Source organism: Aphanomyces astaci, assembly GCF_000520075.1.
Source record: "Aphanomyces astaci strain APO3 unplaced genomic scaffold supercont1.59, whole genome shotgun sequence".
Classification (NCBI taxonomy): Eukaryota; Oomycota; class Saprolegniomycetes; order Saprolegniales; family Verrucalvaceae; genus Aphanomyces; species Aphanomyces astaci.
Genome location: NW_009798322.1, coordinates 213,615 through 241,604, shown reverse-complemented (window position 1 = coordinate 241,604; position 27,990 = coordinate 213,615). Strand labels below are relative to the sequence as shown.

General features: G+C 48.2%; 7 protein-coding genes across 7 annotated transcripts; 3 read left to right on the top strand and 4 right to left on the bottom strand.

Moving 5' to 3' along the window:
* Nucleotides 1-123: 123 nt before the first annotated feature.
* Nucleotides 124-2,354, top strand: H257_14614 (hypothetical protein). The gene is made up of 5 exons (XM_009842500.1): nt 124-188; nt 277-438; nt 492-602; nt 680-1,260; nt 1,810-2,354. The coding sequence occupies exons 1-5, from the start codon at nt 143-145 to the stop codon at nt 2,302-2,304; spliced, it is 1,395 nt and encodes a 464-aa protein (XP_009840802.1). The 5' UTR covers nt 124-142; the 3' UTR covers nt 2,305-2,354.
* Nucleotides 2,355-2,680: 326 nt separating this feature from the next.
* On the top strand, nt 2,681-3,422 carry H257_14613 (hypothetical protein). Its single transcript, XM_009842499.1, has 2 exons — nt 2,681-2,813; nt 2,857-3,422. The coding sequence occupies exons 1-2, from the start codon at nt 2,685-2,687 to the stop codon at nt 3,385-3,387; spliced, it is 660 nt and encodes a 219-aa protein (XP_009840801.1). The 5' UTR covers nt 2,681-2,684; the 3' UTR covers nt 3,388-3,422.
* A 62-nt stretch (nt 3,423-3,484) lies between these two features.
* On the bottom strand, nt 3,485-7,131 carry H257_14612 (hypothetical protein). The gene is made up of 18 exons (XM_009842498.1): nt 6,960-7,131; nt 6,812-6,897; nt 6,684-6,749; nt 6,447-6,642; nt 6,311-6,394; nt 6,150-6,239; nt 6,041-6,068; nt 5,659-5,805; nt 5,396-5,515; nt 5,190-5,330; nt 4,935-5,024; nt 4,751-4,835; nt 4,544-4,638; nt 4,334-4,399; nt 4,175-4,267; nt 4,000-4,104; nt 3,784-3,869; nt 3,485-3,718 (listed from the first exon to the last, which is right to left on the bottom strand). Exons 1-18 carry the CDS (start codon nt 7,112-7,114, stop codon nt 3,649-3,651), a joined length of 1,803 nt encoding a protein of 600 aa, XP_009840800.1. The 5' UTR covers nt 7,115-7,131; the 3' UTR covers nt 3,485-3,648.
* Nucleotides 7,132-7,257: 126 nt separating this feature from the next.
* On the top strand, nt 7,258-9,231 carry H257_14611 (galactonolactone dehydrogenase). The gene is made up of 3 exons (XM_009842497.1): nt 7,258-7,579; nt 7,641-7,833; nt 7,892-9,231. Exons 1-3 carry the CDS (start codon nt 7,270-7,272, stop codon nt 9,045-9,047), a joined length of 1,659 nt encoding a protein of 552 aa, XP_009840799.1. The 5' UTR covers nt 7,258-7,269; the 3' UTR covers nt 9,048-9,231.
* A 7,367-nt stretch (nt 9,232-16,598) lies between these two features.
* H257_14610 (hypothetical protein) lies at nt 16,599-17,848 on the bottom strand. The gene has a single exon (XM_009842496.1). It carries the CDS (start codon nt 17,704-17,706, stop codon nt 17,224-17,226), a length of 483 nt encoding a protein of 160 aa, XP_009840798.1. The 5' UTR covers nt 17,707-17,848; the 3' UTR covers nt 16,599-17,223.
* A 567-nt stretch (nt 17,849-18,415) lies between these two features.
* H257_14609 (hypothetical protein) lies at nt 18,416-21,232 on the bottom strand. The gene is made up of 11 exons (XM_009842495.1): nt 20,824-21,232; nt 20,652-20,774; nt 20,550-20,613; nt 20,244-20,479; nt 19,810-19,926; nt 19,613-19,711; nt 19,136-19,268; nt 18,976-19,040; nt 18,775-18,879; nt 18,638-18,725; nt 18,416-18,590 (listed from the first exon to the last, which is right to left on the bottom strand). The coding sequence occupies exons 1-11, from the start codon at nt 21,214-21,216 to the stop codon at nt 18,481-18,483; spliced, it is 1,533 nt and encodes a 510-aa protein (XP_009840797.1). The 5' UTR covers nt 21,217-21,232; the 3' UTR covers nt 18,416-18,480.
* A 103-nt stretch (nt 21,233-21,335) lies between these two features.
* Nucleotides 21,336-26,540, bottom strand: H257_14608 (hypothetical protein). Its single transcript, XM_009842494.1, has 5 exons — nt 25,889-26,540; nt 25,655-25,760; nt 25,409-25,606; nt 23,307-24,949; nt 21,336-22,870 (listed from the first exon to the last, which is right to left on the bottom strand). The coding sequence occupies exons 1-5, from the start codon at nt 26,119-26,121 to the stop codon at nt 21,364-21,366; spliced, it is 3,687 nt and encodes a 1,228-aa protein (XP_009840796.1). The 5' UTR covers nt 26,122-26,540; the 3' UTR covers nt 21,336-21,363.
* Between the last annotated feature and the right edge of the window lie 1,450 nt (nt 26,541-27,990).

Genomic DNA, 27,990 nt, shown 5'->3' with positions numbered 1-27,990 from the left:
CACTACCAGCATTTGTACCGCATAGTGTAGCCCATATAATATAAAACCTCTATGTTTACATACTATTATGTTTTACAGTACATAGTAAATTCAAGTGAGCACAACAGCCAATGGCATTGCGATATTCGCAAAGCGACAAAACATGGCCGACGCCGCGGCGGAGAAGATGGTCCTGGACGCGATGTTCGGTAATGATACGCACATGATTCCTCGCACGGGAAGCGTACTCGGGGCGGGGATGAGGGCGATGAGGATCATGACGTGCATGATGTGTAGACATCAAGTGGGACTTTGCGAAATGCAACTACAACAGGTGCTTGCGCCTCGCCGACCTGCGCTGTCCCAAATGTGTCGGCGAATTCTACTGCCAGGAGCACAAGAAGAAACATTTGAAAGCTCGTCATGGGAAGAAGGAACTCGACGACTACGGCGCCAAAAGTACATCCCACCCTCTCTATCCATCACTCACATCGGACGACCCTCATGTGTAGTCTGCGAGAATTGCACGAACTTCAAGATCGAGTTCTACTGCATGTCCTGCAAGCGATACATGTGCTACAAGTGTGTTAACGGCCATCTCCATCCCGTGTATCCTGTGTCTGGTACGTCCTCCATCTGATCGGCATGTCCTTTCTGAAAAGTCCATGCTTTATCTCCCACATTTTCAAACTCCATCTAGACGCGCGGGGCTTATGCAACGCCAAACTCTCATGGAACAATGCGTTCCTCGCCGATGTATCCAAGTTCATGGTTCAATACAAGAACGACATGCCGCTGCGGTCGACTTCGCAGCCCCCGAAGCAACCCGCGGCCCCGAAGACACCAACTCCCCCCCCGTCCGCTCCCATCCAACAACCTTCGCCATCGCCACCCGCCACAACCCCCGCTCCGTCCAGTGTCACTCCCCAACCCCCCCATGATCCGCGGAAACAAACGCCGTCCGCCCCGCCAAACAAGCCGCGCGACCCGCGGCAGCCCATCGTCAAGCAAGAACTCGTCCAACCGCCCCCCCCAGCCTCCGTGCCCCCCCCCGTGGCTGTGCAACGCCCCGTCAAAGCCGAAACGTTGCCAAGCAACCCCCTGGACGTATTGGCAAACCGCGGCGAAGACAAGGAATTCATCACGTCGGCGTCATTGACCAACTTGACGTTGCCTCATGTTGGGGACAATTACTTGAAGGGCGTGATGCTGGACAACTATAACAAGTCCAACAACGAAGCTGACCGACTGGATAAGGCGATTCGAAAGCTTGAAAAAGAGGTACCAAAGCCAATGAATCCGTGGGTCCATTATTATTAGTATTTATTTTCCCAATTTGGCAAGATCTCGACGATATATAGGCTGTGTCTTGTTCACCATGTTCGTGTTTCTATTATGATATGCTTTGTGCTGCTTCCTTTTTCACCTCAATTTAATGCCCATGTTGGCGAACAACCCAAATCGAACAGTATGATTGGCTAAAACGATTGAAGGGTGCATTATGATTGGCTCACGAGAATGATTTTTGAACTACAGCCACACAAATACCACTTCAACTTTGTTGTATATCGAATTTTGAAGGTCCAGCGACGAAGTTGAAGAGGTATTTTCTTTGCAATACAACAATCCATCTTTTGAGCCAATCATATCGCAACCCCTTGATTCTTTGTAGCCAATCATACTCCATTGCTCGATTTTTATTGGCGATTTCACCAATCCCCCACACAATAGGCAAATATTTGACTGAAAACCACACTATACCACACCGTGTTTTGCACTTGCTTGCAACCCATAGACAACCCCACTGACTCTTGATGGTACATTTGATAGGCGCGGGAAAATGTATCGTCTCGGTCGATGCAGATGGCGCTGCAGGCCGTGAACCAGCGCAGCGAGCTCCAGCGGTTGCTTGAAGGCGTGTTCCAGCACCGCGACGAGGCCGTCGCCCAAGTGATCGTGTACGACCCGCCCGTGCTGGCCTCGTACGACGCCGCCCAGGACCCGTCGCATCCGTCGTTCAAACAGACGGTCACGAGCGCGCTGACGTTGCGCGTGGTGTCGCTTAAGCATGGCATGTGCGCCAAAGTGGAGCTCAAAATCCAGGCGCAGCTCAGTCAGTGGGTCCACATCCAGAATCAGATGGACGCGGCGGTCGCGACCCATGACCTCGCCGCCGCCGAGGCGCTCCAGGACAAACTCGAACCGCTTGAAGCCGAAATGTGCAAACTCGACGCCGAACGCGCCAAACACTTTGTGGAAATCGCCGCCCTCACGGAACGAGTGCGCACGTTGGTGCAGCAGTACCGTGACAACAACCAAGGCTAACACCACCATCGCAGGAGTCGAGATGGATATATATATATATATATATATGTCGAGTTTGCGTGGTATGAAAAACAACATCACGTTAGGAAAAAAGTACGAGATCAATACTGATCAGAACCTCGACCAACTAAGCAGTTCGCATTGCTGTACTTTGAGGGGCATATGTATGGTACAGAACGTGGCATTGGCTTCGGCCGGTTTTCACATATATATGTATTTATATATTCGGTTAAGAAGGTTTTACCAGTAGCAAATACTGTAGTACTATTGTTTTTCAAACCAAATTTGATAGAATTAAAATATTAACGTTATCAATATCTGAAGTATTTGAATATCCGGATACCAATTATCCGGACTCGTAGACCATTATTTGGGACGATATGATGCAAGAGTCGACCTTGCCACATGTGGGCAACAACTACTTGAAGGGCGTCATGGTAGACAAGTACAACGCTCTTTGCAAAGAACTACTGCGCCTGGATGACGCCGTCCGTCGCTTGTCCGACGAGGTATGCCGCCACCATCTCCCTCCATCACTCAACATCTGGAAAGGCGGTCCGACTCCTGTCGCATCAGTCGTGGCAAGACGCGTTGCAGCTAAACACACGGCGCAACGAGCTTCAGCTGGACCTGGAAGTTACGCTTGGACAGGTCGACGAGACCGTCGCGCACGTGATTGTTTGCGATCCAAATTTGCTTCAGTCGTTCGACGAGCAACGGCCCGACGGCGTCGACGCACATCCTCACAAGGACGAGCAGCCGTCATCCATGACCGCCATCACTTTGCACCGCAAGCTGGACGTTCATGTGGAATGCGCCAGGAAACACAAGCTTATTGTCACGTTGACGGAGGAATGGCAGAGCATCCAAGGCCAGATCGACGACGCATTGCTATCTCACGACATTCCACGCATGGAGTCTCTCCACTCCAGCCTGGAGCAAGTGGAAGCGAATATGGCGGCGCACGATGCAGCAAGGGGGCGCTTGTTCATTCATGAGGCCCTGGCATGTCGACATGTACAGCGATGTATCCTCCAGTGTCCTGTCAAGGAGTCCGCCCCCGAGGTCGGCGAGACAGAATAACCTTTGATAGTCCATGTTCTGCATTACGTACTTACGAACCTATATATATTTTCGAGAGTATATATACATCATAGTAATACCTCGAATCCTCTCATTCCAAAAGGCCAAATATATTGAAAGTAACATTTCCCTTTCCCGACCGAATCACTACGAGCGATGTATTGATTGGTCTATGGGACTACTATTGAATCACTTTGCAACTACAGCTATACACACCCAATCGCATGGTGTTTGTTGTATACATTGTCGTAGTGTATCCACTTAAGAAAGAGTCGAGGCCAACAGTTCACTCAATGGCATGTTGACCACAGCCGATACCAGTGGCACGCAACTACATGCACACATTCCAAAAATCATGTGAACCTTGTATATATATATATATATATCAACACAAACCTGTCTTTTCCGCACACGAAAATGTAAATGCTGTCGGCGGCAGACGCGACGCTCTCGACGTCGACCGTATACGCGTACGGCACACCCTACACTCGTAAGCCATAGAACCGTGATCATATATATGTAAATATCACAAAGAATCACGAGTATTATAAATATCACAAATACTGGAATATATATATATATATCCAATAAGTCGTCATTGGTTGGTCGTACCGGCAACAGAAGCGGCACGACAAACAGGCTCGTGCCCACGCGGTACAACGTGTGGTCGTAATGCAGGGCGATGGGCACCTCCGATGCAAACTTGGTGCCCGAGTTCTACGAATTTTAAGAAAGAATCACTCGGACGAGTATATATATATATAAAATATATATATTTAAATATTACTTGAAGCTGCAATTGGATCTTGAAGCGCGGCCCGATGCCTTGCACTTTTGCGTTTAAACGGATCGCCGCCCCCGTAGCGTACGACACTGGACCCTACCGCCATCGATTTATTATTATTTTAATAACAATAAAATAATATTATGGATGGGTTGGACTCACTTGGCCGTCGCGAATCACCTTCACGTACGAGCGGACCGTCGTCAGGCGTAGTTTGCACAGATCGCGCTACATAGGTACATTTCAATTGGGGCAACTATGAATATATATATATATATATATTGATATTTCGGACGTATATACATATATATATTGGTGTGAAAGAAGTAGTGACTTTGCAGTCATTTTATTACAACATTAGACGAATCGTACCTGAAAATGGCGGTGCATTTCCGTAGCGTGGTCCCGCTCACGCTGCGTCTGCTCCACGTACAATTTCGTTTTCTTGGGTACGTTCAGCGGAATATCTAGCCCATAGTACATTACAATCCCATATCTTCATCCTCCACAGTAGATATATATATATATATATATAGTTCTATCGACCACAAGGATCGCCTTATCTTGGGGAGGGCTCACCTTGTTCGGGCGGGGGCCCGGCGGCGGTCGCGCTCGCCTCCAAGTCGGCATTGCGCTGCAGGATCTTGAGCGTTAACGCTCCCGTCTATTCGCATAGCCCCAAGAGTACCATTATGATAAAGCGCGTATATGAGGCTCATATCGTGTAAAGTTGGAAGACGGGGCACTTGTACGATTATGGTACCTTGTGCACCAGCACTAAAGACGCTTCTTCGCGGCCGAATTGGCCAAATAACATGGCGGTCAAGTTGCTTTCGATATTGAAGCTGTGCACCTATATATGATCACACCATAGTTATAAACATAAAACCAAAAGCCAACCTGAACGTGTTACGAATACAACATTCCGTCCATCTATCTCTCCATGTTATCCAATCAAGGCTCAAAGTGACTCTCAATCTTGCCAACTTAAACGAAATATGTAGTTAGTTTGTATCACCTTGATCTTTTCGTGGTAGAGCAGGATTTCACCCTTGCGGAGGGCAATCAAGATGCCTTTCGTGTGTTTGGTGCGGCGGAGGTTCATCGCCTCCAAAGCGACGATGTCCTGGGACATGCTCATGCTCCAGTTCTTCTTGCCCTGTCATCCCACACACCAAATATCACTAGTCGTCCAATATATATATATATATATATATATCGTACCTTGAGGTGATAAGAGATAACTTTGCGGTCCACGCATGCGACGATGATGTTTTTGTCCATTTGCAACAGCCCGCACGCCGGTGACTCCAATTCGATCACACTGCGCAAGAGCTCGCCATTCTAGTGTACATTCATAAGATATATATATATTAATATATAACATTCAACACCAAACGACGCATGTGATTCTTGTGTTGATCAATGTATACAATATTAAAATATTAAAAATATACATATAAAACATATTTATGGGATATTATTACCTTGACAGTGTACACAGACCCGTTGCGGCACGACACGATCACACGGTATTCGACATCGTACAAGCCGTTGATAACCATGTCCACAGGGACAGACGGAATTGACGTCTTACACAGCACCGCCGTACCTTGTTGGTCCAAGATGAACACCTTCAAAGAGTAACTATTAGGGCCATAAAAATATATATATATATATATTAAATACAGACGTGTGGCATGAATATATATATATATATTAAATACAGACGTGTTTGAACTCCATTGTGGCAAGAATATATATATATATATATATACTAGTATATATATAACGCAGCGGCAAGTAGTGTTGTATACATTCGATTTCAAGTAGAATTTAAACAAAATATACGACTCGGCGGCGGCGTACCTGACACGCTTCGGTGCCCACGACCAAGCTAACAGGATCACATGTCGTGATATTTTTAATTAATATTTAAAATGACATGAAAAATAATATTTCATCCAAGTTGTAGTACCAGCTAATAGCGTCCTTTTCGTCCATATTTTTATTGATCGTAGTCATGCACGTGATGGTCGTTTGCTCCACGAGAGGCTCGTCGATGAACCTACCCAACACGTCAGACTTGGAATGAAAAATATTAAAAAATAGGCCCAAAAGACGAATAAACACACAGACCTGGACACGTAATCGGCTTGCTGGTCAATGTCGTCGATGGCGAGAAACCCGCGGGAGCGCTGGGTCAACCGAATGCCATTAGCCCTACATGATGAAGCGCGATCACGATGGAAGCTATTGTTATAGATGTAATAACCGCAAGAGGTTCAGCTGGTGGTTGGCGGCGGGGATGTCGGTTTCGCACTTGGCGATGCTCGTCCAGAGCTTGTCTTCTTCGGGGTCGACGTCCAGCACGGGAATTGCAAACTTGTAGTACGGACGCATGTTGCGGTAAATGTAAATGGAAGGCCCAGACGCCACAGCAATGGACGGCGTGCGCGGTCGCGTGGATTCTGCATGCAGGTGTTGAGAAAGGACAAGTGATTTCGTGTACCAGAGAAGAAGACACTCAACGCCACGGGGACACCCAACAACGCTTGCTCGCTCATCAACGTAGAACCTACAAGCGATTCGATTGAGGGATATGGCGTCGGAAAGTACATGCAAGTAGTACGAGGGTACCTTTGTACATTTTGAGACGGCGGTCCGCGTCTGCCACGATCAACTTGTTGTCGCCGTCGCCGTACACATCAGCGAGTTGAACGCAGCTAACATAGCAACCATTAGGCCAGACCCGCAACGATTCAGTCATGGACGTCGTCCAACGTACTTGGTGAATGCCTTGATGCCGGCCACCGAGTTGTGGTATGCATGCAGCCATGGGTTCTTCTCCGCAGCATGGTGAGACGCCACCGCCTTGGGTGCATCATTTGCTGCCTTTTCCGTCCCTTCCTTGGCGGCCGCATCAGTCGCGGCACTGCTCATGACACCAAAAGGCGCGATCTTTTTTGGCCGCAAATGTCGATACTTTCGGATAAGTATCCGGATTGGTATTACATGCACTGTTTGTATACCATACAAAGGCTCAATCATTGTGTACTTTGAAGGCTGTCTAAGACAGTTTCCGACGTTCACCGAAGATGCAACAACGCGTGCGATTGCTTCGTCCTTTCCTGCGCCGCACATCTACCGCCGCGGCAGCGACCGTTCCGTTCCGACGCTTGATGCATCATGCCGCGGAATCTTCATCTCGTACGCTCCCTCAAGCAAGTCTTGTGCCTGTCCTTGCCGCACTCGCCGCGGCCGCGACGGGTGTGGCGTTGGCTGATGGTAAGAAGGACGACACCTCCAACGATTCCACATCGGCGTATGTGAACTGGTCGGCCACTCATGACTGCCATCCTGTCCGCGTGTACGAGCCAGAATCTGTGGCTGAAGTTGAGTCCATCGGTATGTGCTCCAGAATCAACTCGTCGACAGCGTCCATGGTGTTGACCATCAGCACGTCTAGTTGCGTTCCACCACCTGCAAAAGACCAAACTTCGACCCATGGGGTCCGGTGTGAGTCCGAACGGGCTAGGGTTCTCAGACGAATCGATCTTGGTCCTCAGTCGGTTGGATAACATCCTTCACGTCGACGAGGAACTGCAACAAGTCACGGTGGAAGGAGGTGTCATCGTCGGTGACCTGCTCGCTCGTCTCCGGTATGATTCTCTCCACAAGTCCTCCTCCAATGTTTCGTCCGACTCATGTTCATTACAGGACCCATGGCCTCACGCTGCAAAACGTCGCTTCCATCCGCGAACAGACCATCGCAGGCGTCACTCAAGCGGGATGCCACGGCACGGGCGCGTCAATTCCTCCCATGGAAGAGCAAATCGTTTCAATGGACATCGTGACGCCTGCAAACGGCCGACTTACACTCAACGACCCGTCGGACCCGCGCTTCCAGCTGGCGAAATGCGGTCTTGGTGCGCTGGGCGTGGTCACACAGCTCACGTTGCAATGCGTGCGTCGGCATTACCTGGTGGAAAACACACAAGTCATGTCCATCTCTCAACTCCGCCAAGTGCATACTTCCCTTTTGAAGTCCAACCAACACGTTCGGTACATGTGGCTTCCATACACGTCCTCTGTTGTGGTAGTGACCTCGAATCCATCCACTTCCCCCGATCTCCCCGCCGACCACACGGAAGTGTCGTCGGACGTCGACCATCGCCTGCGCCCGCTCCGACTCCTCTACGCCGACCTCGCCCGCACATCGCCGCCTTCGTCGTGGCGGTTCACCCAACTCCGCGATGCCTTGTACGCGTTGGACCCGCTCAATCCCGCGCACATTGCGCGCATCACGCAGGTCGAAGTCGAGTATTGGCGGCGCAGTCAAGGCACCCGCGTCGCCCTTTCCGACGACGTGGTTGGATTTGACTGCGGCGGACAACAATTGGTGTCGGAAGTGGCGTTCCCCATGTCGAATGGGTCGTCCACGGACCTGGACTTTATGGAAGCGCTACTCGCGCGGATCCAAGCCGACCACGTCCCGGCGCACACCCCCATCGAGCAGCGATGGACGGCGCGCAGCCGCGCCGCCCTCAGTCCCGCGCACAGTGCCGAAGACGCGACCTTGTTTTCGTGGGTCGGCATCATCCTGTACCTCCAAGACGCAGACGACACCCGCGCGGCTACCCAAGCGTACTTTGCCGAGTACTCGAAACTGTTGGAAGACGTGATGGCTCCATATGGGGCGACGGAGCATTGGGCCAAGTTGGAGGTCCAGTCCAAGTCGAAGGAGGAGATCGAAGCCCTCCGTACGCGCCTCTCTGCGAGATTTCCGGCGTGGAAAGCATTCAAGACCCTCCGAGATGAATGGGATCCGAACCACGTGCTCTCGAATGAGTTTGTAGATGTACTAGTGCGTTAAAGGTCGGCTAGGGACTGCCGGTGACGTTGGATTGGGATCCATACCGACGTTGTATGAAAGATAGGGATGGATCGGTCGGTACCTACTCAAATGCTTTACGAGGTCAGGCACCAAGTAAACGAGACTTTATCGATACACCTTTTTTGGATTTTATCACTCTTACTTGAGGAGAAAAATAGACACGAATTATTAATACCTTAGGGTGAGTCTGGATGTAGAAAAAGGGCAAAATCTTTGGATATATTGGCAATTCCTAAGAAATCGGCAAAATGAAAAATTCTCTGGATCCCAAAATTTAGACAATTCAATATTTTGCCAAGTATCTCGATTTTCGCAAAAATATAAAAGAGGTTCAAGGGACTTATTTTTCTGAAAGTTGGCAATAACTGAGATTCATAGATTTTCTTTCGAAATAAGTTTGATCCAGACAGTTAAAAATACTTCTGGTACAGTCCGAAATTAAATTATAGAGGCACCCAAAATTCTCGAGTTTACAATGAAAACAATGGTTTGGTCAGCAACGCGTGGCATGCTGAAAATGATCGAATTGCTTTATTAAAATAACAGGAGGATCAGAACGAACGACGAACGCCAGCTTTCGGCAGCCAATTGAAATTCACAAATTGGCCCAGGGGTCGCCGTGATAGGCCAAATTTCCTCAAATGTACACTATAAAAAAGCACAGAGTAGTATGTGACAAGCAAACGCTTGTAAGCATTTGGTTTACTTTAAAAAGCGCTTTTAGTTTTAGTCGAATCAAAAGTGCGTCTATAATTTTGTTTCACCCCAAATTTTGAAAATTGGATTTTTCTGTGGACTTACTAATGCATGACTTAAGTTATTCTATGGGATGCCTGGAAGCAGTGTTTGAATGCCTTTGTGATTGATCGTTGCTGACCAAACCATTGTTTTCATTGTAAACTCGAGAATTTTGGGGTGCGTCTATAATTTTGTTTTGGACTGTACGTAGTAGTAGTACGTTGGTTATAGCCAAATTCTTCCAATTACTTTGAACCAAATTTTCGACATATTACTTGGGCAAAAGTTGGGGTATGATCCAGACCCACCCTCAAAGTACTTCGAAGATCGTGGTTGTCACCTATTTTTGACTGTCTGGATCAAACTGATTTCGAAAAAAAACTCAGTTATTGCCAACTTTCAGAGAGAATAAATACCTTGAACAACTTTTTCTATTTTTCGGCAATAAAACGTGATATTTGGCAATAAATTGAATTCTCCAAATTTTTAAAACCAGACAGATTTTTTTTGTTATTGCCGAAATATCGAAGATTTTGGCATGACATCCAAACTCACCCTCAAGCTCCTTCTTGGCAAAATGGCAATTTTCTGACAACATAATAGGCCTTAACGCAGTAGATTACACTGAAAAGTTATGAAGTTGCGACTATTTGAGCGGTTCGTACGGAGTAACATCAAGGTAGCCTTCGTAGTCAAAATCTACTGGCCCTATATTGGCCTATACAAAATACCATTCGGTTTACGTAGTTGATTTGTCAGGTGGGAACTATTAGTTCCTCCATAATCAAATATTTCTGATTATCGGAATGTGCAGGTGCCCGAGGGACTTGAATTACCTGTTATACTTAATAAATATTATGTATGGCATAACTTGTTTGATCAAAGAATAATTCCCTCATACCATGATGTCCATTTTTACAGCCTAGTTCGTTTTACACCATAGCCAAATGAGTATGGGCACAAAACAATACTTAGTAATCGGGGTTAACTGTAAGTACATCTAGTGAATAAGATTGCTCATCACTGAGATGTAACTTAACCGCCCGAGAGGTTAACCCGGGAATAACGTTAACATTGTGCTTCGTATGTAAACACAAAGTACTGGTTTATTTGAAAGAGTAACACTACCGTTTATATCAGGGAATTACTCGGTAACTAGCTGACGAAATGACCTCTGAAAGTTTTTGAAACATTTGAATTGGAAATTGCATTACCTTTGACTTCTAAATTGCATTACCTTTGTAATACTATATTTGCCATTTATTTTAAATATAAAAAAAGAGGTAATTTGTTGAATCCATCGATTGACATGTCGCAGAAGTTCCCACTTAACAAATCAACTACAGTACGGGTAATTGTAAAGTCTATTACTCCGGAGTACTCGACAATTTTCACCATATTTGATTTTTGACGTAACATCTCGTCACCTCGACGAGATCTGTCGAAACTACATCTCGTTTTACTTTAATTGTGTGAAATGAAAATGATATATCAACCAGACGGCTTTGTGAATGTTGGAAGTTTCTAGGTGACGTGTACCGTACACAATGGAATATGTTGCTATTTCGGGAACTTCTTTATCGGACGTAGTTGCTGAGCTATCCAAATTTGAAATTCCACGACCAGCATTGCAAATTTCAAACTTACGCTAGCGTGACCGACCATTGATGGGCCGAGTTTTGCTTGAGTTCACTGTGAGTTTCGAATATTTCGGTCGCTTTTTCGTTTTGTACATTGAAAAATAGTGTATTTAACGATTCGCTATTTCAAATAAACCCAAAAAGTATCGATTTAAACGGTTTATCATTGCACAATATATTTTTGAAGTTGACGCTTTACACAGGTGACCATTGACGGCCGACTTTTATACTTGAGTTAAGTATTGCAAACCTAGATTTCAACCACGTACAATTACCATGATATAGAGGTTTATTGAATTTGTACAGATATCATGTATAGTAGAAATTTTACACACCAATAGAGACCTTTAGCAAACCCGTAATACCCGTAATGTGAAATTCCCGAAATCAAACTTCGGGTTACTCACAGCTACGAACTTCGTGAAGGCCAAATTCGGGTCGGAATTTGGCTCAAATATACGAAATCGCATGACCATTCCGTATATTTGAACTTCAAATTACCGAAATGTATAAGCCAATCAAAATACTCAAAATGCAATGGGTGGTGGATTGTGCTTGCTGGACGTATTAATTGGTGGTTCATACATTAATTCACTCCAATGGTTGACACATTACCTTGACCACCAGCCAAGTACGTTGCATGGACGGAAGACCTGGAGGTTGCTCTCCTGCGTGAGGTGACACGAATCGAACCATTCGCAGTAGACCACGGCGAACTGCTGCAGCGATGGAAGTTGGTTGCAAGTGGTCTTAGTGACCAAGTACCCAATATGTGACTGCAGCACGACGTTTCAAGATGGAACGCAATCGGTTGAGTAGCAGGGGCCGTCTAGCAAGGAGAGCGGCACGCGGACGCATCTTTACGACTGGTTGATGGGTTAATCGTCAACGCTTACTAAGCCAATGAACGGGGTTTAATTTGTTAGTAATGGTTTTGGCATCGAAATTGCAAATTCCGTGATTGCTTCAAATATCCGAATCAAATTCCCGAAGTGAATTCGAACGTAGTTAATTTCGGGAATTTGATCAAATTCCAGGTTTGCTAAAGGCCTCTAATATTATTGAGATACTATTATAGTACATTTAATGTCGTACTCTAATACTACGTAGTAGTTAGTATTCATACAGGTATATGTTCTATAGTGGTTGGATTTTAGCCAATGAAAATGGACTGAATTTTTGATCCGCCCATCAATGGTCAGTCACGTTATTCACTCAATTTTGATCCGATTTAGCTGAAAGATACGAGAAATCGAGAAGGAAGAGTTGAATTGGTAAAAACTCCATAATATATTGCTTTATGAAATTTGACAAGTAAATGAGTATAAAATTAAAGTGGCAGTTTACATTTGTTAACATTGTAAAAAGCTCAATAGAATTAAATGGCAAGCACTCAGACTTTAAAAATTCGACAATGTCTGCTTCTAAAACCGTTCGGATGATTGATGCGTTACCTTACATTTTGTAATCAGCAAGTACAAGTAATCTGAAGTAACTCGATCAATGAACGTTTGGTGATCATTTGAGACTTTACAGTTAATTAAACGTGTCACTTTCAATAATCCAGGAACATAATCTACGCATTACGTTCTCTTACTTGAGCCTAAACATTATGAGGTTGAAAGCATCTTACATAGGTTTTCGTTAACTTTAGGTTGGATATCGACAAAACCTATGAAACTTCGATGTTTGACGTACGATTTCGTGTTCACCAAGGCGAAATATGCGAATCTGAACACATAGCTGTTGAAAACTTGGAGTGATTCCTATGGACAAATAGTTTGGAAGCAATTCGTCAAAGTTGAAGTAGAGTTCTTCGAGGTCAAAGTTCAGATTTTTGCTGCTTACATTTATTAAAATTTGGTTACAAATGTAATCTGCCTAATTACAATATTATATATTCCTTTTAAATTCAGCCTTGTCAGATTTCTAGTCGCAGTCAAAATTCAGAATGTACTGTCAGTTTTTCTCACTGCAATTTTACCTTTCCCGATTTCCTGCAGCCTCCTGATATTTGTGGCAATCGTTAGCTTAGAATATCGTAGATATGCCAAGCATCATTCAAACCTTTTGGTTTTTGCACTAACGTTAAGCAAGTTTTTCCACATGGAACCTCGCAAGACCCAGAAACGACTTTCGGATGCGCAGCGTATTGAGGTGTACGTACACCCGACATTCGCGTTTCAAAGTAGGCAAACTCAAGGCACTATGCTTGAAGTTCCAAGTGACCCTGCAGGCTTTGTCGAAGATATGGAAACGCGCGTATGACACTAAGGCCGACCAAGCCGACTAAGTTACGAACACCGCGTGGAAACCTTATTGAGAGCTACTTCAAGGTACTGCAGTGTCGACGTTGTAGGTAATTAGCTTGCCGGCTTTTAGAAATAGTTAGTTGAATTATGAGTCGATTATGGGGTGCATGATATCATGTCCCCATTCGTCGTGTTATTGTCGTTTTGAATAAAAATACGCAAGTCATATGTTTAGTTTCGACCAAAACAATACAAACTCTCATACAAATTATCCAACAAAATCATCCACAACTTTTATCGGGTGAAGTTAGTGTAAAATTATGTCGTCACGGTTGAAAGTCACATTCGGATGAAGTGATAATTCTATCAATATATCTATCTATCTACCAGTGTGATTAATGTAAGATAATATAATTATTGGATTTAAATGAAGGCTTGTATGAACGAAGTACTAATATTACACGTACCGGTATAGTAATAACGTTTGTAACTTACTGTAGTAGCAATACAGTAATAATGGAGTGATCACTTGGGTGACATGTCATCCACTAATCCTGGATGAGTTGAGGGATGAAAAGCCTTACAGTTCGCCCCGAGCGCCCGGGAGGCCGTGCGACCGTACGAGAGCGCGGATCAAAGCCTCTCACTTCACCGAATGATTTACCTATTCTCTTGTCGGGCAGCTGCAGGTAGGCAGGCCGTAAGGCCGTGCCGCTCCCAGACGAGGCCTGAATACAGTGACCAAGCATTGTCCTAATTAGGTTAAGTCCCAGACGTCTGATAAGATCGCTGCTTTTAAATATCCAAACAAATAAGAAGTCTTACAGTTTTACGAAGTACTACTGCAGTATGTGAGTTCCATCCAACTTCGATAATTTCGGTCGTTATCTCTTTCGAAGCGGATCGTTGAGACTTAATTTACAGATATTATTAATACGTACTACGAGGTACTACTAATACTACCGTAGTAGTACGTATTAATACTACTAGTAATATTTATAGTACGTAGTACGAATACTAGTACTTCGTAGTACAGAAGTACTGCGTACTACTATTTCTACTTTTCCATGTACTAAACTTAATCTTCCCCGACCAGCCCCTAAGGGGCTGGTCGCGGAATACGTCTAACTGTAAGCGCAGTATACTTCAGTACAAGGATATACAGTACTATTAATACTAGTAGTATTAATAGTACGTAGTATTATAAAAAATACATGCACTAACAGTAAATATTTTGATGTGCAGTACTACTGTAGTAACTTACTGTTAGGGTGAGATACCACACCACTACAGTACCACCCCAACCTACACAAGTTCAATTCGTACTTGGTGGATGTCGTCCGTCTCCTGGCAGATCATGTGCGACGACGCGCGAGTACCCTAGCCATTGGTGTCTTTAGAAAATTCATGATTGACAAATTGGGAGCTTGCCAACTGCAGGCTTTGGCGAATATACACTGTTTGATCGCACGTTATTGACTGTATGAGTATGTATGCGGACGTTCACAGTAGAGGTCGAGTTGTATGGACTTGAACAGATCTGTCTTCATGGTCCAAGGTTGTCAGTGGCATCTGCCTCGGGGGACAGACAGCTCACTCCAAGATCACTGACTGATGGATCATTCAACGAAGGAGGAAGAATGCTATCGATGCGGAAATCTAACAAGGAGGAGCTGCGTTTCGAGCCCTACTACAGCACGGTAGTGCTACAGTACAGTAATGGAAGTTACCAATACTAGGAAGTTACCAATACTAGTACTGTAGTAGTATTTTTGGCTACATACAGTAGCTAGCGTTGAGGCCGATTTCGTACACGTCTGTAAAACAACGTTGTAGGTGGTGGGTGCAAGTGGAGCAACTTCGCGACCAACACAGAACGGCAGCATGCAGTCGGGGCCAAAGAGCATGCATGGAGGGCATCTTGGTCTGTCATGTGATACTTAGTACACCTTGCCAAGACCTTGGTGGGGCACCCTGTCATGATATTGAAAAGTAGCCCCGACCCTCGAAAAAAGACACGGCATACTCAAATCAAGTCAAATGACCAGTGTTACTTACGTACGTGCAGTTCAAGGAACGAACAGCCATGTGTCACGAATCGCTCAACCACCCCATGCACTTGGGATTTGTATATCGCCCGGACAAACGATGTACATACATAGTTTTCGGCTGATTCGACACGCCCGCCTTTAAATTGTGCTGAAGGAATTAGTACATACATGTAGCACCGTCACTTGGTTGGGCTGTCGTGCTGCAGCCGCGATGTGCCACGGACTTCCAGAGGCAGCTCCGCTAGGTGTATGTACTAGTTACTTGCGACGAAGGATCATGCGCGACTCCACCAGCTGGTCGCTTTGTTCATTTCAACTGGGTGCACAATATTTTCAAGCAACAAATCGAGCATTTTCGAGCGTCGTTGGCAGACTTTCCGAGGGTGTTGCATAAAGCACACCAAATCCCGCCTGTTTGCTTGAAACTGCTGCATTCTGAGGCCTCTCTCGGGAACAATCCATCGTTGGGTCGAAACTTAGCTTTGTCCAGCCTGTGATGTGTCATGGGGTGGCCCGAGCATTGCAAGTCAGGCTATAAGTATAACAATCGAGGCGCATTCAGCTGAACTCCATTATCACACTGCTGCATCCTTGTCACAAGTGAGGGGTACTACACTTGATGAAGATTGGCGGCAGCGGTGGTAAGGCCTTCTGCTGAAGGCTTGAACATGTCGCGCGAGACTGTACTGCCATGCATGTGCGTTGGACTGGCTAAAGTTGGGCCAATGAAATCCACTGAAAAGAAGGACGGAAGACATGGTTTGACTTCGTGTTTGTAAGGTGATTCACATCACTGCTCCTTCCAGATGGTCAGAGTCAGAGCCGCGATGCTCCCTCAGTCTCGATTTTGCGGAAACCATGATAAGTCCACCGACAGGAGCAGGACCTCGGTCGAAGAAGCGCGATGTCGGTGTGCCCAAGTTCCTCAGGTCACTGTTTGAGATGCTGGAGACGGAGGACACGCAGATCATCTCTTGGACGCTGGACGGGTCGTCCGTGCAAGTGCTTGACCGGCACACTCTCGAGAACCGCATCCTCCCAAAGTACTTCAAACACAGCAAGTTTACGAGCTTCCAGCGACAACTCAACTACTTTGGGTTCAAGAAGAACACCAAGTTCCGATCCCACATGTACACGTTCACACATCCGTGCTTTCGACAGAATCGAAAAGACCTGTTGGCGAAGATCACGCGACATTACGGTCACGACGACGACGGCGCGAACGGTGGCAACGGAGGCTCGGGCGACGAAGACTCCATGGACAAGTTCCTCAACGGCGAAGGGGGTGGCTTGAGAGGCGACGAGCCACCATTCTCCCTCGACCCCATGCTCCATTTGAACTCACAAGACTTGGACACCCTCATGTGCTTGATGGACCCCGACACACCTTCCCATGAGTCTTCTTCGATCCTGCCAGAGGCCATCCCATTACGCATCCAAGTCCCTTCTCCTTCGTCCAAACCCTTGCAACGATTCATCGCGATCCCAGACACCCCGCCATGCATGTCGTACAGTAACGAGCAGCCATCGCGTCACACGTCGACACTGCCACCGCTTCCCCCGATGCCGGTGTCCCCACCGTCGAACTTGTGCTTTTCTCCGTTTTCATCTCTCCCTTCGTACAGCTCAGCTCTGCCACATGCAAGCCGAATAGAGACCACCACCCCATCCACCACGGCGTCACAACCTCCATGTAGACCCTCGTGGCAGCACGACCTCCCACACTCGTATTCGCATCGACCTTTGCACCAGGAGCACAACCAACCTCCACTTCACCGCCGTCGTCTGCCAGCATCGTCACCTTCGTCGTCTGCACCTGCCCAGAAGTCTCATGCATCCTTTGATTCCGCGGATCCGAGGAACCACCGACACACATCGTCGCAGGAACAGCCTCGACGTGATCCGCAACATCATCACATACAACGCCACCAAGCAGCAAAATATTCGTCGTCATCATCTTCGTCACTGGCGCATCTCCCGCCACCCGAAGAGTACGGGGTCTTGTACGAGGCCGCGTCCATGTTTCTATGAGAGATATACACCACCCCCACCGCCACTATCCTATTATTTTAATGTCAAGTTATCCACACAAAACGCTCAAGTCTCTACTAGTCGTTCCATATTGAGTTACTTCGAAGTATTTGTGTGCGACACTGTACAATTGAACGGTTCCAACCTGGTGACGTTGAGGAGATATATATATATATTAGTCTGCAAGTAACGTTATTGTGAATTCGCTAGAAACTTCCAAACTATGGGTGGTTTGACTAATCAATATGTTGAAACAATGCTGGAGTTCTGATTGGTCGAATTTACTGTAAGAGCCAATCAAATCTACTCAAAAATTGGATTAGTCAATAGGTGAGTCGATTCGGCGGCGAGATTCGATTCGATGAACATTTATACCGAATCCACAATACTAACGCTACTATTTATTGTTCTTTTATATGGACTTTTGTATGCAGTGATTGGTATCACACTAATTGATGTCATACACTAATTTGGAGATGATGATAATCTCCTGCAATCGGATTCGCTCAATTCTTCTGCCGATGCTTCTCCATATTTACAGTTAGTAGTGTCGATTCATTCTCCATGTCGCCCCTGTTGCATAGAATAAACACATAACAAGAACATAATCAAAAGTCCAAGCCACCAGTCTCAAAGAAATGCTCAAGTCCTTCCATGTTGTAGCGTTTTCCCCATATATTCGGCCGTCGGTGTGTATTATTTACACGTGCTTTTGTTGCGCTTTCTTGAGGTATTCAAACAATACTTGGACGCCAAACCCCGTCGCCCCCTTGGGAAAGTACGACCGCGCCGCAGAGTACATGGCCGGCCCTACATCATCATCCCATGTCATTTTCGTCAAGATGAGCGAGAAATACCGGCAATGTCCAAGTGTGCCCACTTGACGTCCTTGTCGATAAACTGCTTCAAAAACGCCGCCGCCGTGCTCGCGCCGCCGTATCGGCCCTGAACACAAGTCCGATTATCCGGATGAACAAGTTCGAGTAGTTAGTACCGTGCCCGTGCTGCGCGAATCGGACTGGTGGCCCTTGAGTTCGGCCGAATGTTCAGCAAAGATGGGCAAGCGCCAGCACCGCTCGTGGGTCACACTGCCGGCTTCCTACGCACGATGACACATCGTGAATGTCTATCTATATACTTAAAATATTTGTTGATATCGCTATAAATCTCAGTTTATCATCATCCGAGGTCGTACCAGCAAGTCGTGGGCCAAATCGTCGGCATTACTAAACAACCCGGCGCTGTATTCCCCCAGCGCGACTAAAACGATTTGTCAGTCCGTGTCGTGAGTGTATTATTTTATTCTTTCATATATATGCAAAAGACAAATATTTATAATATGATTTCTTTCGTACCGACGCAAGCCCCAGTCAGCGTGGCCACGTCGATGACCGTGTGGGGCTTGTACTGCTGCTGCACATACGTCAGCGTATCCGCCAGCACCAGCCGGCCCTCCGCGTCCGTATTGTTTACTTCCACGCTCAGTCCCTAAAACCAACAATCATTCCGAATAATATATTATATATTTGTTGCAAATTTTTCCCAATTCTGCGCGATTCGTAAAACCGATCGCAAACGTCGTCACGAAATTTCATTGGCTTTGCCGATTCCGCAGATAAAGTAATGTAGCCAATCAATGAACAGTCATTTTAGAGTGACCAATGGGAGCGATTCGTGATCGTTTGGTCTGCGTAATTCGATTGAACGGGGTCCGGAATTGCATACCAAATCAATACTATATATATATATATATATATATATACATGATCATCCCCCACGGAGATATTCCAAGGTGTGGGCAAGTGACATAAACATCATTCTGTTGTGTGTACCTTGAGAGACTTGACGATGGTGTGGGGCTTGGCGGCCTTGGACCCGATCGCATTCTCGGCCAACGCCAACGCGGCCACGACGTTTACACGCAGTCCATTCTACATCAAACCATCATACATACACATTTGGTCATATTTTATGAAGAAATCAATTGAGATATTTGACTACATCCAGAGAACTGTCGTAGGTATATTACCTTGGACGCGGCGCGGATGGCGCCGAGGACGGCGGCGGAACCGCACATATCCATATGCATGTCTTCCATGGACCCCGTCGGTTTCAGGTTGAGTCCTCCCGTGTCAAACGTAATGCCCTAGCAAACCACCCACATAAATATATATATATATATTGTCAAATCGATTCGAAACTGGAGCCACTAGCACAATTGAATTATGAATTCATGAACCGTCTAAGCCAATCAAATCACGTTTGGTCGAATTTCTGCCAATCGAAAGTACTGATTCAGTTCATATGTATGCTACACATTGTATAGGATAGTTTGAACAAGCTTCAATAGGAAAGTCCAAATTTGGGTGCAAAGCACAAGATTCGACCCACAAACGGTGTAGCCAATCAGCGACAAGAAACGCTTTCAAATTGACCAATGGGAGTCGATGCAGTTGGACAGACCTTGCCGACCAGTGCGATGCGGTCGTCGGGGGCGGACGGGTTGCCGCGGTACTCCAAAATGACCAGCCGCGGCGGACACACGCCCGCTTGGCCCACTAGCGCCATCATGTTGAGGCCTTTCGATCGCAAGTCGGCGTCTTGCAGCACGGTCACATGCAGATTGGGCAGATCCGCGGCGCTCGCGACCGCCACTTGTTCGACAAACGCTGGGTCCACCACGTCCGACCGCTCATTCCCTGTCCATATAACATGTAAACAAATATAGAACACTTCAAAATAGAAGAAGAAAAAAGAGAAAGGACAGACCCAAATTGCGCGCGAAGAGCGTTTCTTCGGCGACCGAGAGCTTCTCGGCGACGCTGCTGGCATCCTAATGCACATATAAGTGGAGAAGGACAATAGACGCACCTCGTCCAACGACGATGTAGACGCCTGCACGAAGATATCGGTGAGCGGCAACTTTTCCTCGACCGAGGTGTCTTCTGGCGCGGACAAGTGGCGGTTGAACTCGTAGTTGGACAGCACAGAAGTCTATCGAGCATGGTAGCGGTGAGAGATCGCGGAAATGGAAGGAGGATACCTGCGCCACAAGCTCGGCGACACGTTGAGCGGACAGACTATCGACGGTGGGTGCGCGGAGAAACGCGTGGCGAACGCCGCGACTTTTCAAGTTCGCGAGGGCTTCATGGGTCGCATCCCGCAACGACACTTCGTCAATGGCATCCCCAAGTCCCACAAGAAGCGTGCGCTGACCATCCTTGGGGTACAGCAACAGCGTTTCCTTGGCATTGCCCTTGAAGTCGGAGAGGACTTCGTTCGAGACGGGGAAAGGGAGCGCCGCCTTGAGCGCTTCCTCGTTCGAAGGCTTATGCACAAAGATCACTTGCGCCGCCTTGCCGACAGTCGCAGGAAGACTGTCCTTTAGGCCCAGAAGCTTCACCTTTCCCAATACCTTCTGCTGCAATCGATGCATGTTGCTTGTGCGGCGGATGTGCAAATGCGTCGACTTGATGCGGTCAAATTCATTGACCAATCACATGCAAGAAAGCCATTCATGGCCTCTGATTCGTTAAAAACAATGTGCTTTTGTTATCCGGACAATACGTTTGAATTATTACGGTTACGTTTCGAAAGCAGATTCAAGCATGCGGCGGAACGAGGCATGTGCCGCCTTCTCGTGATCCAATGCACGCATCGCGCGCATGCGGGCGGCGTCTCGCTTCCATTTCGCTTGGAGGGCATGGCGAGTCGTGGGTGTGATCGTCATGGCGGTGGTCAAAGTCGTCGATCGCTTCTTCATCATGGACACCAACGCCCCGGTCGAAACGTTCTCGTCTTCTGGAGGTCTCTTCTTCCCGAGAACTCGGGCGTGCTTGTCGATGGACGAGACAGTGCGCACGAGGTGCATCAGCTGGCGGCACTCGACCACCCACGAAGTGGGTAGCGCGACCACGGCCGTGTCTAGTCCTTCAATGCCGTTCAACACGATAGCATACACAATCGACACGATCGACTTGGCAGGACTGGCATCCTCGTCTTGGTCATGCGGGATTTGCCACGCGGCCTCGACGAGGTGCACGGCGAGCTCCCGTTGCGTCGAGGAAAGTGTCGGCAGCGAGTGAATCCACCCGTGGGTGCTGCCAGACGTCCCCGACGGCGGCACCGCCGCGAGCACTTGTCCCATGAGGTCGGAAGAAGAAGAATCCGAGGCGTCGAAGAGGTGCTGGAGGACGGAGAGGGCGTGGTGGACATGCCGCACCAGGTCCGAGATGTGCGGCCGACTGAGCAGACTCGTCTGATGCAATGTGAGCGCAACCACGTCGTCGATCGTGTCTCGAAGGGGTACGTTAGTGAAGGGCACGACTGGAATCAGTGTGACAGTGTCCCCCATACTCTTGACAAGCGACGTCACGACAGCATGGGCGGCATCCCATGGCCCAACGTGCCAGTGGAGATGCCAATTAGACGCCAGCCGATCCAATTCGATTTGGCCAGTGGCTTCAACCTCGTGGGGATGCAACGCTGTCAAGGCCACCACGTGGACGGCTGTGGGCGCGCCACGTAATACACTTGAATTCACTAAGCGACGAACCCACGGCCCCACTTGGTCGAGACAAGCAAACGCTACGGGAAACCACACGGCCGTATTTGGACCTGAACGCGGTGCGACACTGGACGATAGGTGCAGGACAAACGACTCGTGGGTGTACACCCGGTGCCCACCCGACGACACGCCACATTTGGCCGCCAGCCACGCCGCCGCGTCAAAAGTACTAGTCGAACTAGTACTACTAGATTCCTTGTCGTCCTCGTCGTCGTCGGTGGGGAGGCGGCAGATGGCAATCGAGTACGCCAAAGAGGATGCCCGGGGGTACCGCCGCTTCAGCCGCGGCGCCAGCAGCCCCGCAACGTCCACGGGCTTATGGAGCTGGTGTTGCAGCGCGAGCATGGCGGCATGACTGGCGTCCGTGATGGCTTTGTCCGTGGATGTCCATGCAGTGGGGGGGGTGGCCTTCGGGTAGTAGTTGCTTAGCAACGACTCGATTGGGCCTTGAAATTGGACCACCGACGATGCAGTAGCCTGTGGGCCACAAGTCGATGGTTCAAACTTAGCATTCCCAGGGACCCTACAAACGAATACAGATCCACTTTTCGTGAGTATTCTCAATATATATATATATATATTATTGTGATTTGTTCTATTCAACATTTCCTCCGTTGGCGATTGGTTGAATGAACCGCCAAACACTCGCCGGACCTTCGAAACTTCATATAAAAAAAGTTGAAGAGGTATCTTTGTGACTGCAATTCTACAATCCATCTTTTTAGCCAATCCAATTGCAACCTTGATTCTTTGTAGCCAATCATACTCGTTTGCTCGATTAGTTGGTGATTTCATCCATCCCACCAAAATTGGCACATTTCACTGAAAAGCGCAATATTTTTTTGAGAAAAAAACAAAAAAGATAAGGGGCATTCTAAACCCCCAAATAGCACCAACAAACCAGCCATCACATAACAACGAATATCATATACAACAACAGTGCTAGGGTGTATGTATACCGCGGACGTTGCTGGCGCGAGACCATCTTCCGCCACAGGGCAAAGCGCAGCTTTTGCACGGCCAGCCGCTGCGCGCGCGCCACTTCGTCATGCTCTTGCTTTAGAATAGCATTGGATCTCGTGACCACGGCGTCGTGGCTGTCGAAATTGATTCTCAGCCACGTCTGGCCCAACGCTTGGATTTCGTACTTTGCTTTCAACGCTTCATGTCGTTCACTTTCACGTTTCGCAGCTTCCTTGCGCTCCAACTCCACTCGCTGCTTTTCAGCTGCTGCTTCTTTATCTGCTGCTTCTTTGGCTGCTTTGGCTGCTGCTTCCTTGGCTGCGGCTTCTTTGGCTTCCTTAGCTGCTGCTGCTTCTAGAGCTTTTCGAGTTGCCGCCGCGATCGCCGCCGCGTCGGCCTCGTTTTGTTTGGCGGCGACATCGTCATCTGCTTTGTCTGATGACTTGGTCGATATGGTTCCAGTGCTAAGTGACTTGGCTGGTTCAACTTCGTTGTGGGTGGCGTTCGATGACGTGGCGTCTTCCTGGACGACCGGGGTTGTACTCGCAGGAATTGGCTCGTTCCTCGGAACTGCACTAGGCATCGTCGTAGCTGTCCTACTACTAGTAGTACTAGTAGTAGTCACAGATCCAATGGTACTAGAAGCGGCAACGTGGGTACTCTTGTGTTGGCGCTTGGCAATTTCGTCTAGCAATCGCTGCTTATCCTGTTGCAATCTTTTCTGGCGCTGTTCGATTTCAGTCAATTTGCTTAGCCCAGGAATCACTCCCATCTCGTCCACCACTGGTGGCTTTTTGCTGCCAAACACAGTCGTCAATGGACGAGGAGGCGGCAGGGGCGGCGCGGAGGACAGAGGTTCGGCTAAAACAGGCGGCGGCGGCGGTGCTTCCAACGACGCCGACGATGTGCCGACTCGACGTAGCTGGTGGTTATCCGAGTTTGGTTGAGCATCTTCGAGGGTAAACTTTGAAAACGGGTCGTGATACAGAGGTCTTGTCGGGTACAGCCGCCGCCGTTCGTCCATTTCAGTCTCTTGAATCTGCCGGGGGAGCAGCGGGTACTTGTCCGGATCGTACTCGGTCACCCCTCGGCACACATCCCGCCGGCGCCAGTCGCCTTGTTTGGAACGGACGTATACGTCCGAGCACGTGACAGGTACCTTGTCTGCGACAAAGTCGGCCGTTCCAAATACCACCGACGCCCCGTCCGCCGACAGAGCCAGACCGTGGAGGCCGACCACCGTCGCCGCATGTTGAAGCGAGTCAAAACACAGCAGACGGACGAGCGGTTCCAGCGGGTACGGATGCCGATACACCCGCGCCATACATCCCAGCGCATCGGACCGCGCCAACGGGAAGTACCGATGCAGAAGACACGCCTGGAGAAGACTGGCTTGCCGGACGAGGCGGAAGAACGCCACGTAATCATTCGTGTGCCGGGCCACAAACGCTGCCATGGCAAACTGCACAAAAGTCGAGTGGAGGAGCGATCGAGGCAGCCGCTTGGTGAATTTAAGCACCGCCGACGCCTTATCCAGGTGAAGCAAGATGAAATACCCCGCGAATTCGGCTTCGAATGGACTCGACTCGGCGCCGTGAAGACGCGCGTCGTCGTAGAAATCTTGCAGACTTTTCATTGTCTATATATATATACTGGTTAGCGCCAACGAATGTATATGAGAGAGGGAAACAGTGGAGAGCGATAGAGATACGGATACATAGATCCTATGTAGTAGATATAGTTTAGAGCCGACTATATGTAAATATATATATACATCGATAGATACAGTTTAGAGTGATATATATATATTTGGATGTAGGTACAGTGTACAACGATATATATATATACAGGTTAGTGCTATACATACAGATTATTATATATATATATAAATGGGCACGAGGTGGTTTGATAGTATGGCAAAATATCAGCCGAAAGTGGTACACGTGTACAGTAATGTCAAGACTCCTAAAAATATTATGGCAATTTGGACCTTTTCCAACCATGGGCAATCACATATCAAACGCTTGGTCGTTGCAATCATATATATATATATATATATATCTTGAACGTTTCAAATATATATATATATAATAGGTACCTTGCCGAGCTGCTCCATGTTTTGCTGTTCGATGAACTTTGGATTTTCAATCAATTCGTGTTCGCATAAGATGAAGAAGCGTGCGATGCGCTCGTGGACGTCCATGGCGATCACGTGGTGGCGCCCGCCGCCGCGGTAATTTTGCAGTGTAAAGTCATTGCGGATCATGCGGGCGCGGTTCCAGAAAAAGTTGTACAGCTACAAATATAGAAATATATATATTTATATATATACAAGTCTACGTACGTCGAGAAAGTCGGGGACTCGCGGCGGGTTGAAACGAGGGTCGGGGCCGCATTCGTCCAAGTCGATCACATGTTGTTCCAAATACAACTGTGTCATTCGGAGTACTCTACACACATACATATATATATATATATATATGTAAATATTTTATATATATAAGATATTTAAAAAATAGTACGATATGTTCGAAACCACATCCACCCACGCACCCACATGGAGGGAGGGGGTACTTACCCGAGAGGTCGAATCTCGGACGGAATGTCTAGTTTGTGGTCGGCGGCGGACCGCTGGTACCGTTTGATGATAAATGCTTCGGGAGGGTTTCCCTTCTCAAAGGTACTCAGGTCATCGCATCGAATTTGCTCGTCTCGTTCCTTGGGGGAGCACATGTCGACGCAGAGTCCGTCGATGGTCACAGCCGAAGACAAGTCGAGTTTCTCCACGTCGTTGTCTGGTTGGTCGTCCATTGAAGATGGCGGAATGCGGCGGCGGCGGGACGTGTCGTGGGTCGGGGAGCCATCGGGGGACGGCAGAGGCGCCGCCGCTTTGAGAGAGGTCGGACGCGGCGGAGGGGGAAGACGTTTGTGGGTAGGAGGGTTGAATGGTTTCAACGAAGATGGAAGCGGCGGTGGGTTCAACGTGGATGACGACGGTGGAGGTTTGCCAAAAGACGCAGCAGGGGAGCAAGTACTGCCAAAAGACGCAGGAGGTTGTTGTGAACCACTCGATCGACCAAACACAGTGGTAATGGAAGACGAAGCAGTGGGATCTTGGAACGTGGAGCTGCCAAAAGTCGCGGAGGTGGAAGTACTGCCAAAAGACGCAGGTTTCGAGCCGCCAAAGGTCGTGGAGGTGGAAGTACTGCCTAAAGACGCAGGTTTCGAGCTGCCAAAGGTCGTGGAGGTGGAAGTACTGCCAAAAGACGCAGGTTTCGAGCTGCCAAATGTCGTTGGCGCGCTGTTACCAAAGGTGGTAGCGGGGGTGGTTGCAGTAGGTGCAGCCTGGCCAAAGGTAGTACTACTATTAGTACTTCCAAACGGGGTGGTGGTTGGGGCAGGACTGGTACGTCCAAACGACGTCGCAGCCTTGCCAAAGGTAGTAGTACTACTACTTCCAAAGGACGTGGTGGTAGTAGGTGCAGGGCTAGTACGTCCAAACGTAGTGGCCAGTGTCGTGGAACTACCAAACGCCGTGGGGGCAGCAGTCGTGCCAAACGCGCTAGTATTACTACCAAACGTGGTAGTAGGTGCCGCGCTGCCAAATGTAGTCGTAGGTGCCGCGCTGCCAAATGTAGTCGTAGGTGCCGCGCTGCCAAATGTAGTTGTAGGTGCCGCGCTGCCAAACGTAGTAGTAGTACTACCGAATGCAGGAGCGGTACTTCCGAAGGGGGTGCTAGTGGTACTGCCAAATGCAGTGGCCGTACTACCACCAAACGTAGTAGTACTACCGAAGGTACTAGTAGTCGCCGGCGCAGCAGCACTTCCAAAGGGGGCACTGGATGTACTACCAAACGAAGTGGTAGGTGGTGCCGCGCTACCTCCAAACGTACTAGTAGTACTACTACTTCCAAAAGGCGTAGTCGTACTTACGCCACCAAATCCAGTAGTAGGTGCAGTGGTGGTCCCGAATCCAGTGGTAGGTGCAGTGGTGGTCCCGAAGGTAGCACTGGGTGCGGTGGCGGCACTGCCAAAGGTCGTTTGCCCAAACGTGGCCAGTCCACCAAACCCTGTACTACTAATCGAAGGAGCGGCGGATGTTCCGAAGGCAGTGGAGGGCGGAGCAGCACTGCCAAAGGATGTCGCCGTGGGTGCCGCGGCTGTACCGAACCCAGAGATCGTCGTTCCGACCGACGATGGTGCACCGAACGCTGCCGAAGACGAGCTCCCAAACCCAACGGACGCTCCAAAGGCCGTTGCAGGCGTCGATGCCGCTGATGACCCAAACGCCGGTGCGGTAGCAGCAGGACGACCAATTCCAAACGTCGTGGATGTAACCCCAAATGCAGGGCCAGCCGTGGAGGAGGACGTGCCGAAGGGGGCGGTAGACCCAAATGCAGCCGAAGGTTTCGACCCAAAGGTGGAGCCAAACCCTCCAAAGCCCGCCGCGCCGCCGCTTCCAAGGTTCATGGCAGGAACGGAATTTTGTGGCCAAGGTGTATGTTCCCAAAATACCTTCTCCGATTGGCTAAAACAATCCTAAAAATCACAAATAATTGCTAAAAGTTCGTGAATTTTACCTGGGCACCCGGATAACCATCCGGATAATTTGAAATAAGAATACCGTTGAGATGTGTCACAGTTAGGAAAAGGCGTTCAACAATGCACCAGTTTTCGAAA

Coding starts and splice junctions, on each gene's coding strand:
- H257_14610 (XM_009842496.1), bottom strand. CDS start 17,706: ATGATGACGACGAATATTTTGCTGCTTGGTGGCGTTGTATGTGATGAT.
- H257_14612 (XM_009842498.1), bottom strand. CDS start 7,114: ATGAGCAGTGCCGCGACTGATGCGGCCGCCAAGGAAGGGACGGAAAAG. Junction 6,395..6,446: donor CACCAGCTGAACCTCTTGCG/GTTATTACATCT, acceptor TTCATCATGTAG/GGCTAATGGCATTCGGTTGA. Junction 5,806..6,040: donor TGGGCACCGAAGCGTGTCAG/GTACGCCGCCGC, acceptor TACTCTTTGAAG/GTGTTCATCTTGGACCAACA.
- H257_14613 (XM_009842499.1), top strand. CDS start 2,685: ATGATGCAAGAGTCGACCTTGCCACATGTGGGCAACAACTACTTGAAG. Junction 2,814..2,856: donor TCCGTCGCTTGTCCGACGAG/GTATGCCGCCAC, acceptor ACATCTGGAAAG/GCGGTCCGACTCCTGTCGCA.
- H257_14609 (XM_009842495.1), bottom strand. CDS start 21,216: ATGCATCGATTGCAGCAGAAGGTATTGGGAAAGGTGAAGCTTCTGGGC. Junction 19,041..19,135: donor GCTGACTGGGGCTTGCGTCG/GTACGAAAGAAA, acceptor AAATCGTTTTAG/TCGCGCTGGGGGAATACAGC. Junction 18,591..18,637: donor GGCACACTTGGACATTGCCG/GTATTTCTCGCT, acceptor ATGATGATGTAG/GGCCGGCCATGTACTCTGCG.
- H257_14608 (XM_009842494.1), bottom strand. CDS start 26,121: ATGGACGACCAACCAGACAACGACGTGGAGAAACTCGACTTGTCTTCG. Junction 25,761..25,888: donor TCCGAGATTCGACCTCTCGG/GTAAGTACCCCC, acceptor GTATGTGTGTAG/AGTACTCCGAATGACACAGT. Junction 25,607..25,654: donor GAGTCCCCGACTTTCTCGAC/GTACGTAGACTT, acceptor CTATATTTGTAG/CTGTACAACTTTTTCTGGAA.
- H257_14611 (XM_009842497.1), top strand. CDS start 7,270: ATGCAACAACGCGTGCGATTGCTTCGTCCTTTCCTGCGCCGCACATCT. Junction 7,580..7,640: donor GGCTGAAGTTGAGTCCATCG/GTATGTGCTCCA, acceptor CAGCACGTCTAG/TTGCGTTCCACCACCTGCAA. Junction 7,834..7,891: donor GACCTGCTCGCTCGTCTCCG/GTATGATTCTCT, acceptor TGTTCATTACAG/GACCCATGGCCTCACGCTGC.
- H257_14614 (XM_009842500.1), top strand. CDS start 143: ATGGCCGACGCCGCGGCGGAGAAGATGGTCCTGGACGCGATGTTCG. Junction 189..276: donor GGTCCTGGACGCGATGTTCG/GTAATGATACGC, acceptor CATGATGTGTAG/ACATCAAGTGGGACTTTGCG. Junction 1,261..1,809: donor TTCGAAAGCTTGAAAAAGAG/GTACCAAAGCCA, acceptor TACATTTGATAG/GCGCGGGAAAATGTATCGTC.